This window comes from Poromitra crassiceps, assembly GCF_964638095.1.
Source record: "Poromitra crassiceps genome assembly, chromosome: 7".
NCBI lineage: Eukaryota > Metazoa > Chordata > Actinopteri > Beryciformes > Melamphaidae > Poromitra > Poromitra crassiceps.
The window spans coordinates 5352080-5363471 of NC_139628.1; the positions used below are offsets into that span (position 1 = coordinate 5352080).

Sequence of the window (11392 nt, forward strand, 5' to 3'; positions counted from 1 at the left end):
TGCGAGAGCGGGGGCGGAAGATGACTCACCTATGGTTGACACGGTTATTGACTCTGGAACGGACTTGACTATGAGTAGGGAAAACATGTCAGTGGAAGCCACTAGTTCAGATCTAGATGGGAAGAAGCGTCAGGTTTGCTTGTGTGGCTGGCAGAAGGTAACAACTTTAAAGGGCCTTATAATCCATCAAGGCAGGAAGAGGTGCTTGGTAGAGGGAACACAGGGACCCCGCATTGATAATTATTTCTTAAGAAGTTTATCAAGTCAGTCGGGTGAAGTCCAGTGACAGGAAGTAACCCACAGCTCGCAGGACATCAGCACCCCTGATGTTGAGGCCGGTCCTAGCACTGAGGAAGGCAGAGAGGCCAGCCAGCCAAAGAGGGAGAAGATTAGTGGTCAGAAGCCTAGAGTTAAGTGGCCAGGTGCAGCGGAAAGTAAGAAGTGAGAAGATATCAATAGTGATTTGGTTAGGGTGTTAGAGAAGCTTAAATGAACTGCTGAGAGTAAGTTGGAGAAAATGGGAGATCTTATTTATGATTATGGTAAAGAAAGGTTTGGCGTCTTTGAGGAAAATGAAGAAACTAGAGGGTGAGGTAGTTAAATCTAGGCGCCAACAAGAGATAGATACTTATCCAGGAGAGAAGACAGCTTAAGAGGCAGTGGAGGAAAGCTACAGAGGTTGAGAAGGAAGGCATTGATTGCTTGCAGTCAGATGTGAGGGAGCGGTTGGCAGTTTTAAGAAGAGCAGAGAGCATTAGGAAAAATAGGAAAAAGAAAGAGAGAGCTATAAGGATCCATTTAGATTTGTGAAGTCATTGTTTAGTAAGGAGAAGAATGGTAGCCTTATGGTACCTAAGCAGAAGCTTGAGGAGTATTTGGAGGAGGTTCACAAAGATAGGGAAAGGTTTAGAGAGATGACAGTCCCCGCTGATATTCCACCTATTGGTGAAATAGAGAGCCAGTGTGATGATAGCCCACCAAGGTGGAAAGAAGTTCAAGAAGTTGTGAGACGTGCAAGGGCCTCTTCAGCCCCGGGTCCTAATGGAGTCCCCTACCAGCTGTATAAGAGTGCTCCAGATGTGTTGCAGTTTCTATGGAAGCTGATGAAGGGAGTCTGGAAGAAGCAGGTTATTCCTAAGGCGTGGCGCAGAGCAAGGGGAATATTCATTCCTAAAGAAAGGGACTCGTTAGAGATAAGTCAGTTTAGACCTTAATGTTGAAGGGAAGGTTTTCTTTAGTGTTGTGGCACAGAGGCTGTCTAGTTACCTAGAAAATAATAGGCTAATAGATACTTTGGTGCAAAAGGCTGGAATTCCCGGCTTCTCCGGGTGCTTAGAGCACACCAGCATGATCTGGCACCAAATCCAGTCAGCTAGGCATGAGAAGAGAGACCTGCATGTAGTATTCTTGGACCTGGCTAATGCTTTCGGGTCAGTGCCGCATAGTCTGTTATGGGAGGCTTTTGATTTCTTTCGAGTGCCAGCCAGGTAGTATAAAGAGCTTAGTTAAAGCCTACTTCTTAGATATTCAACTCTGCTTTACCACAGCAGAGTACACTACAGCTTGGCAGCAGCTGGAGATAGGCATTGTGGCAGGGTGTACAATTTCCCCATTAGCTTTTACCATGGCAATGAGGATCATTATTAGGGCTTCAAAATGGGTAGTGGGTGGAGAAAGGCTGCAGGGAGGGCTGTGGCTCCCTCCAATTAGGGCATACATGGATGATATGATGACTATGACGTCAACTGCTCCATGTACTAGCAGATTGTTGCATAAGTTTAATAGTAATCCGCAGTGGCCTAGAATGAAAGTGAAGCCAAGTAAGTCCAGGAGTATTTAAATCATTAAAGGGAGGGTAGTAGGTAAGAAGTTTGTTATAAATGATGAGGTGGTGCCTACAGTGTTAGAGAAACCAGTCAAGAGTTTGGGAAGATGGTATGATGCAAGTCTCAGTGATAAGGGACAGTTTGAGGAGGTGAGGCAGGAAATTATTTAAGGTATTTCAAGTATAGACAAGTCAGGGCTCCCAGGAAAGTTAAAGTTGTGGTGTTTGCAGTTTGGATTGTTGCCTCGGTTGATGTGGCCACTGACAGTGTATGAGGTTCCCCTTTCAAAGGTAGAAAAGCTAGAAAGGATGATTAACTCATTCATTAGGAAATGGCTTGGAGTCCCACGCTGCCTAAGCAGTGCAGCCTTATATGGGAAAGGCATATTGGAATTGCCATTATCTAGCCTGACAGAGGAGTTCAAGTCTGCTAAGGTTAGACTGGAAATGACTCTGACTCAGTCAAAGGATCCAGTGGTTAGGAGTGTAGCGCCCACAGTTAAAACAGGGAGGAAGTGGAACCCAAAGGAGGCAGTGCAGCAAGCACAGTCAGCTCTTGGACACAGGGATCTCATAGGCCAGGTGCAGCACGGGCGTGGAGGCTTAGGGTTGTGCATAGGAAAACCTGTGTGGAACAAGGCATCAGTAATAGAAAAGAGGAAGATGGTAGTTGAAGAAGTACATAGGCAAGAGGAGGCAGTAAGATATACTAAGGCAGTGTCGCAGGCAAAGCAAGGACAGTGGGTGAACTGGGAGAGTGTCCAGAAGAGAAAGTTGAAGTGGAGAGAGTTGTGGAGCATGGAGGCCAGCAGAATTAGATTTATTATAGGGGCTACTTATGTGCTACCATCTCCCCAGAACTTAAATCAGTGGTTGGGCGAGGATGGTGCCTGCCCGTTGTGTTCTAGTGTATGTACACTGAGGCATATACTGTCAGGGTGTAAGGTCAGTCTCTCCCAGGGGCGATACACCTGGCATCACAACCAGGTGTTGAAATGTTTGGCAGCTGCAGTTGAGGAAAAGTGGCTAGAAGTAAATTCTCTAGTTGCTAGCAAAGAGACTAGACAGATCAAATTTGTATGTGAGGGAGAAAAGATTAGACCAATTAAGGTCAGGCACAAGTTAGGGCAGCTAAGTGTAGAGTGGAGCTAAGTGGAGCCTGGGAAATGAGGGTTGACTTGAATGAACAGCTAGTCATCCCAGCATATATAGTTAGGACCCGGCTACGTCCGGACTTGTTACTGTGGTCTGAGGTAGATAAGATAGTTTATTTTATCGAACTCACAGTCCCCTGGGGGCTTATGAGCGCAAGAAAGCTAGGTATGCTAAAATGGCAGCAGAGGCAGAACAGCGAGGTTGGAGGGCTCGAGTGCGGCCTGTAGAGGTGGGCTGCCATGGTTTTGTGGCAAAGTCCGTTATTGCCCTACTAACTGTACTGAAACTGTACTGAAACTATAGAGGAAATTGTTAATGAGTTTAATGATTTTTTTGTTAATGTAGGCCCAAATTTGGCTAAGGAAATTAACTTTCCTACAGATGAAGGCAATCATATTGATTTTGCACTTAACAGCAACTCAATGTTCCTTGGTGGAGTTTGTGAGAGTGATGTGTTAGAAGTGGTTAGAAAGTTTAAGAATAAAAAACTCACTGATGATAACACTATTGATATGTCAATTATAAAATAAGTTTTTGAGTGTGTCCTCGAACCATTTACTTATATATGTAATAAATCCTTTTTAACAGGTATTTTTCCTGATAAAATGAAAGTGGCCAAGGTGGTTCCAATCTATAAAAATGGTGACATACATACTGTATCAAACTATAGACCTGTATCATTGCTTCCTCAATTTTCAAAAATACTTGAAAAACTATTTGTAAATAGACTTGATGGCTTTATTGAGAAATATGAGTTATTGAGTGACCATCAATATGGGTTTAGGAGCAATAGATCAACATCTTTAGCAGTGATGGATTTTGTGGAAAATATAGCAACAGCAATAGATAAGAAACAACACACTATAGGTGTATTTATTGACTTACGTAAAGCATTTGATACAATTGATCACTCAATACTTTTACAGAAACTGGAACGTTATGGGATAAGAGGTGTCATTCAACATTGGTTAAGAAGCTATTTAAATAATCGGTTTCAATATGTAAAAATTAACAATACCGAATCAGATCTTAGAAGAGTAACCTGTGGTGTTCCACAGGGTTCGGTATTGGGACCTAAGTTATTTATACTTTATTTAAATGATATTTGTACAGTATCTAATACTTTGAAATGTGTTACATTTGCTGATGATACTAATTTATTTTGTTCAGGGGAGGACATGAAGGAATTATTGTTAACAGTAGAAAGGGAGTTGATCATGTTAAAGAAATGGTTTGATAGGAATAAGTTGTCACTAAATGAAAACAAAACAAAATGTATGGTGTTTGGTGGTGTTATGGTTGACTGTGAAATTAAGTTGAATCTAAATAGAGCTGAAATTGAACGAGTATATGAAACTAAATTCTTGGGTGTAATTATAGATCATAAACTCTGTTGGAAGCCACATATAGAATATATTAAAAGTAAACTAGCTAAATCTGTTGGTATTCTGTACAAAACTAGGGATCTGCTGAATAAGAAATGTTTGCATATATTGTATTTTTCACTTATAGTGCCATATATGTCATACTGTGTTGAGGTCTGGGGTAATGTATATAAAACAAATATAGATCCTATTATTAAACTACAAAAAAGAGCTATTAGAATAATAAATAAAGTTGGTTACCTCGAATCGACCAATCCACTATTCATAAGGTCCTGCACCTTAAAATTCGTAGATATTGTGTATATAAAAATGTTAGAAATTGTTTTCCGTGTTAGGAGTAAAAGCCTTCCAGTTTGTATTCAACATTTTTTTAATTTAAGAGAAGGAAATTATAATTTAAGAGGGTTATGCATTTTTAAAACAGGCAAAGCGAGAATTAATGTCAAATCTCGATGTGTTTCAGTTTTGGGAGTTAAACTATGGAATAGCCTTTGTGATGATTTGAAATTGTGTACATCATTGTTGAGGTATTGAGGTATTATAACTTACAGTAAATTCTGTCTTTCTTTCTATTCTTTATTTTCCTGCAGATATTCTGGGTTTTTCTAATGGATTATACAGGATAGGCAAAAAATAAGCCTTGGCTTCAGCCTATTCCTTTTTTCGGTCATTGACTGTATAAATTGTATTTGTGTGAAATGGTCTGTACAGGTATGATGATGTTCTCTTGCTGTATATTCACACAAATTGTTACATTTGTTTGTGGTTCATTATAACCTATGACCGAAAATAAACCATTCATTCATTCATTCAACTGAGTTGGGCATTCGGGGACGGAGCCTGAAGCTTAGCAACATGTCTCAGGCAGCAGAACGAGCAAGTGAATGGCTGTGGCTAAAGAGGAAACATGCTAGCTGGGGAGCTCGCTAAGGTAAGATTGATTGTTTGTTGTTGGTCATGATTGATGGTCCGCATCAACAGGGCTGAATCATTGACCTGGATAGCTAGGCTTAGATACTGAGGTAATATGCAGTTGTGCGGTGGTAGCATGGAGGGGGGTGTTTCCAGGACGCTGGATTACACCGTTAAGCCTTCTTGAGGTGTCGTGGGCCTAACTTAACGAAACATCGGTGAAGGAAGGTGCCCACTTGAAAACCCCAATGACATGCTTCATACTGCTGTTGGCTAGGGTAGGTAACTGGTGATTTGTGTCTTGTTTATTCGTTTGTTAGCCTGTTAGCTTGTTTTATTCTGGATTGGGCTTAATGTGTTTTTCCTCTGATTTTGGCACAAGGGATAGTAACATCTTGTCCTGTGTATTAATTAATAATGGGGTGTAAAAAACAGGAATTTTCTTTAATGCCTTTTCTCCAGTGAGCATCTTCCCGGACCCAAAGCTTCCAGACGGGGAACGTGGGGAAAGGGAGACAGATGAGGCCAGGAGAAAAGACATCATCATCATTATCATCCTCTGCTGCTGTCGTAAGGGGAGCTGGTGGAGCAAGGTCGACTCGCGGGACTGCCGCGGTGGCGATACTTGCGGTTTCAGCTTCGTCAAGCTCAACGTTGGCAAAGTATTCCACACGTCGGCGGAGCTTTTCATATGGCAGCTCTCTGCAGTAGGGACAGGCAGCCTGCTGGGGATGGAGAGCAAGCCCCGTGTGGCGCGGTCCTAGACACAAAGCATTTGTAGTGCATGTCATCTGCAGTGATGTAACCGGACCGGCATTCTTGACAGTTTTGAACGCCAGGAGGGAAGCGGCCGTGGATTTGTGATTTGTGAGATGACTGCTCATCTCACTGGTTAACGCCGCTCATAGTTCTTCAGTCTTCTCGTGCTGTAGCTCATGAATAATTTTTGGGAGACAAGCAACAGACACGCTAGGGGATTATACCCAGCCTAAAGGGCGAATGCTAATAGAAAATGAACAGAATATTGTGTGTATGTGCAGAGGAGGTTTTTCTAGTGAGGGAGAGGAGGATGGTCCTCCTCTATTTTTTAGAAGAGATTGGGGATTTTATATAATAATATATATTTTTTAATAAAATATCAATCAAATGTGTTTTTTCTGATGTGCGGATGCTCCTTTTTTCATTCATTATATTCTTAAAATTCTTAAACAACAGTGACACCTGTAGGGCACTGATGGAAAGGAGAGCTCCATGCAGACAGTAGTCTGGCCCGGCCCTCAGGGGTACGGTACAAAAACATTACCCCTGAGGGTAATTATTTCTTTGGTAATTTATCTAATGCAAATATATGATTGGTTGAAAAACACTCGCAATTCACAGGGAACAGTGAAATGATGTGTTTTTCAACCAATCATTTTTAGCTGAAGCCTAAACCGCCCTTACCAATCAATACCAATCAATTAATTTATTCAACCAAATTGGTTGTTGATTGGATAGATTGCTAAGATTAACATTGTATTGTCCAATGATGAATGCGTCATCTTGTGAAATCCAGCTCCATTGCCTACTAGGAAGTGATGACCTCCACTTTGCTGTGACCACCTGGCAGTAGGCTAATAGATAGATTTACAGACAGTAGCAACATATTATACTTTCCCCTTTCCCCTTTCTCTTTTCCTATTTTTTTTTATCAAGCAGTAAGTTAGCTCACAAGCCAGACAGTCGTTGCATTGTATTGCGCGAGCGGCCCAACATGACTTTCTACAACGCGAGTTTAGAGAGGGCGGCGTGGTACACATGGAGGCTGAAATCTCAACAAAGCAAACACTGGGACGTCATCGGCTGTACGCGCACCGGTTACAGACGGCATGGATGTGCAAGTAAGTCAATTAAGTTCAAGTTCAATTCTGCATGCAAATGGTCCACCAAGCAGCGCTATTTCTTTTGTATTAATGTTTCATGCTGCATAGCCTGTCAAAATGCAAATAAAAACGGCGACCTTAAACTCCCACATTTTTAAACTGAATTTGGCCAGTACAACAATGGCTGACAGGGAGCTCCCTTTTAAAGCTAGAGTGATGATCTTTATACCGTATGAAAGTAGAAGAAACAAGGAATCGATTTGGACCAAGCATGTCAACCTAGCATGTTGGAAAGGGGGGGGTAAATAACGCTTCAAAGCTGATGGTAACTTTCCCCTCCATGCAATTGAATGGAACTAAATGAGTATGTTGGTAAATGTGCAAAAAATCACCAGCTTCTCACAGCAGTTGTAGCCTATAAGCCAGTGGTTTTCAAAGGGGGTCCCCAGCAAAAAGGGGGGATAATCTATTTTCACTATAATTGCTTCCATAATTAACACAATCTAAGCTAGTGTAGAAGTGAGTAAATAAGCTAATAATAACCATAAGAGCACAAATAATTGACAACAATCTCGAAAAATAAATATTCAGTATTTACTCGGAGAAATTAAATAATGAGAAAAGGACCAATTATTGATGGTTAAAACTGAATAATGACATCACAACAGTCTAATCCTAATGCGAAATTGAACTGAGATATTTCTCTAAATCTGTCTTAAAACTGCAAAAGAAACCGAAAGAAAATAGAAAAAAAATTAGTAACTAACCTCCCTTGCTTTCAAGCTCACCTGCCGCGACTGATGTACAGTAAACATAGTCAGGGTGACAGAGAATGTGTGTGACTCTCAGCCTTCTAGCAGATATTGCCTCTCCATACCTGAGAGAGTCCAGTTTCCAGTGTGGATCCTCCAGTCCAGCAGAAAGCAGCGTCACTCCTGACGCTCCTGGATGATTGTAGCTCAGATCCAGCTTTCTCAGATGGGAGGGGTTGGAGCTCAGAGCTGAGGCCAGAGAAGCACAGCCTTCCTCTGAGACCATACAGGCTGACAGCCTACACACACAGACACACACACACACACACACACACACACACACACACACACACACACACACACACACACACACCAAAGCAAGCTATATGTTCTATATCTTTATGTATACAGCTGTAAAATAGTTGCACAATACAGTCAAATTCATCCTTGAAATCCTTGCATCAACTGATGATGCAAGGAGAGGGAATGGTGAAATATCGTCATGGAAAGTAATTGACAGGAGTTACAAAAGAGTGCTACATGTTGACATAAAACTTTTAAAAATTAAGCAGAAAAAAATCCAACACAGTTCAGGTCAGCACAGACCTTAGTTCGGAGAAATGTGTCAATTCAATTGAAAAAAGGGGGAAAAAAAGTGAATGGATATTACCTGAGAGTCTCCAGTCTGCAGTGTGGACTCTCCAGTCCAGCACAGAGGAGTTTCACTCCTGAATCATGCAAGTCATTGTTACTCAGGTCCAGCTCTCTCAGACTAGAGGACTGGCTGCTGAGAACTGAGGCCAGAGCTTCACAGCTTCTCTCTGACAGATTGCAGTCACTCAGCCTGAAGGAGAACAAGACCAGGCAAGCCTAGTTAAGCCAGACCCAGACTGCTGTCCACTGTTGTGCAAGTTCACATAAAAGCTAGCCCAAAGTTCAGTTCACACAGCTTTAAATGAAGTAGTTCACGTTCATAGTTCACAATTTTGAAAATTGTACTAATGGCAGGGTAAATCTGGGTGGGGAAAGTGGAAAGCATTACCACCACTGAGGTGCCCTTGAGCAAGGCCCTTCACCCCAAATGCTCCTGTGGCGAGCAGATCAGACTGTAGTTGTACTGGTCAGCTTGCAGGTATGAATGTATGTGTGAGTGTGAGCTCCTGAACGATCACAAACCTTTTAGACCACAGCACTCTCTCGATTCCCCGCCCCCCCAAGCAACACACATAATATGTCACTGTTATACGTCACCTACTTCATATCCCTATGACCCCTCCCCCCAAACACCCCACATAGGTCCCTAGTCAATAACCCTACACACCCCTCAAATCCCGGCTCTCTAGCACGTACCTATCCCTATGGCCAAGACCCACACATGTCTGTTTCAACAATGGGGAATCAGTGAGTGAGTGTCTGGCAATTAGTGATAGAGACAAACAAGAGCATTGATTTTCTCCTTGTTTCAATCTATCCAGTTTTCTAAGCACTTACACAGATTTATTGGAGGCCTTGATCACTGGCAGCAGCCTCAGAAGAGCCTCCTCTGAAGCAGAGTATTTCTTCAGGTCAAACAGGTCTAACTCTTCTTCTGATGACAGTAAGATGAAGACCAAAGCCGACCAATGAGCAGGGGAGAGTTTGCCTGTGGAGAGAGTTCCTGATGTCAGGGACTGTTGGATCTCCTCCACTAGAGAACGGTCATTCAGCTCATTCAGACAATGGAACAGATTGATGCTTCTCTCTGGAGACAGATTCTTCTTTATCTTCTCCTTGATGTACTGGACTGTTTTCTGATTGGTCTGTGAGCTACTTGCTCTCTGTGTCAGCAGGCCTCGTAGGAGTTTCTGATTGGTCTGCAGTGAAAGGCCCATGAGGAAGCGCAGGAACAAGTCCAGGTGTCCATTTTGGCTCTCTAAGGCCTTGTCCACAGCACTCTGGTAGACATTTGGTTTAGATTTGACTCCTAACTTCAGAGACCACAGGGATTTTGATTGTGGTTCTGACAGCAGATTGACACCAGAATCGATGAATGAGACCATGACATGAACAGCAGCCAGAAATTCCTGAAGGCTCAGATGGACAAAGCAGAACACCATGTCCCCATACCCACCACGCTCCTCTTTAAATATCTGTGTGAACACTCCTGAGTACTTTGAGGCTGATGTGATATCAAAGCCACACTCTTTCAGGTCTTCTTCATAGAAGATCAGATTGCCTTTCTCCAGCTGCTCAAAAGCCAGTTTTCCCAGAGAAAGAATCATCTTCTTATTCTCTGGTGTCCAGTGTGAATCTTTCTCAGTTTTCCCATGAAACTTGACGTTCTGCCTTTTTGTCTGAATCACCAGAAAGTGGATGTACATCTCAGTCAGGGTATTGGGAAGGTCTTCTCTCTTATTGGTATTCACCACAGACTCCAGAACATTAGCAATCATGTGGCAGAAGACTGGGATGTGGCACATGATGTGGAGGGTTCGTGAAGACTTGATGTGGGAGATGATTCTGTTGGCCTGCTCCTCATCTGTGAATCTCTTCCTGAAGTACTCCTCCTTTTGTAGGTCATTGAAGCCTCTCACCTCTGTCACCACGTCAACATACTCATCAGGGATCTGATTGGCTGCTGCAGGTCGGGTGGTTATCCATATGCGAGCTTTGGGAAGCAAATTCCCCCTGATTAGGCTTGTCAGCAGCACGTCCAGTGATGCTGACTCTGTAACATCAGTCAGGATCTCGTTCTTCTGGAAGTCTAGAGGAAGTCGACACTCATCCAGACCGTCAAAAATTAACGCAACGTTAAACTTGTCAAAGCTGTAGATTCCGGCTTCTTTAATCTTAGGAAAGAAGTGATGAATAAGCTCCACCAAGCTGCACACTCTATCTTTCCGCAGGTTCAGCTCTCTGAAAGTGAATGGAAATGTGAACTCTATATCCTCGTTGGCTTTGTCTTTAGCCCAGTCCAGAGTAAACTTCTTTGTTAAGACTGTTTTCCCAATGCCAGCCACTCCCTGTGTCATCACTGTCTTGGTTGGTTTATCTCTTCCAGATAACTGTTTAAAGATGTCTTGACATTTGATTGGTGTTTCTGGTCTCTGGCTTCTGGATGCTGCTTCAATCTGTGTGATCTCATGTTCATCATTGACACCTCCACTCTCTCCCACTGTCATGGCAAGCTCCGTGTAGATCTGATTCCCAAGTGTCGGGTTTCCTGCTTTAGCAATCCCCTCAAACAAACACTGAAATTTCTCCTTCATATTACATTTGTGTTGACGTTGACACTCTGCAGACGTTTCTAAATGAATAAACAACAGAGTAAATCAATGAGAGGCAAGTAAAGAGTAATGCAATCATTTACTGATAATTTACACATTTGCAACTCAACGGACTCTATTCAGCTCATTACTGCTGGGTGGACAACAGGTCCTGACTGGTGTAAGGTATAAGGTAGCTGTTGTTGAGTCGGTTATTATTACACAACCAGGAGTTTCATGCAACCAATCGGAATCC

At 42.6% G+C, this 11392-nt stretch overlaps 1 protein-coding gene across 1 annotated transcript in view; it reads right to left on the reverse strand.

Annotated features, from left to right (window-relative positions):
* The window catches only part of LOC310780289 (protein NLRC3-like), a gene marked incomplete at its 5' end in the record, with an annotated part of 36295 nt that extends 25465 nt beyond the window's left edge, over positions 1 to 10830 (reverse strand). The window contains 3 exons of the mRNA XM_083640848.1: positions 8017 to 8190; positions 8562 to 8735; positions 9383 to 10830. Of these exons, the coding sequence (XP_083496974.1) occupies positions 8017 to 8190; positions 8562 to 8735; positions 9383 to 10830 (1796 nt within the window). The remainder of the gene's footprint in view (positions 1 to 8016; positions 8191 to 8561; positions 8736 to 9382) is intronic.
* Positions 10831 to 11392: the final 562 nt, after the last annotated feature.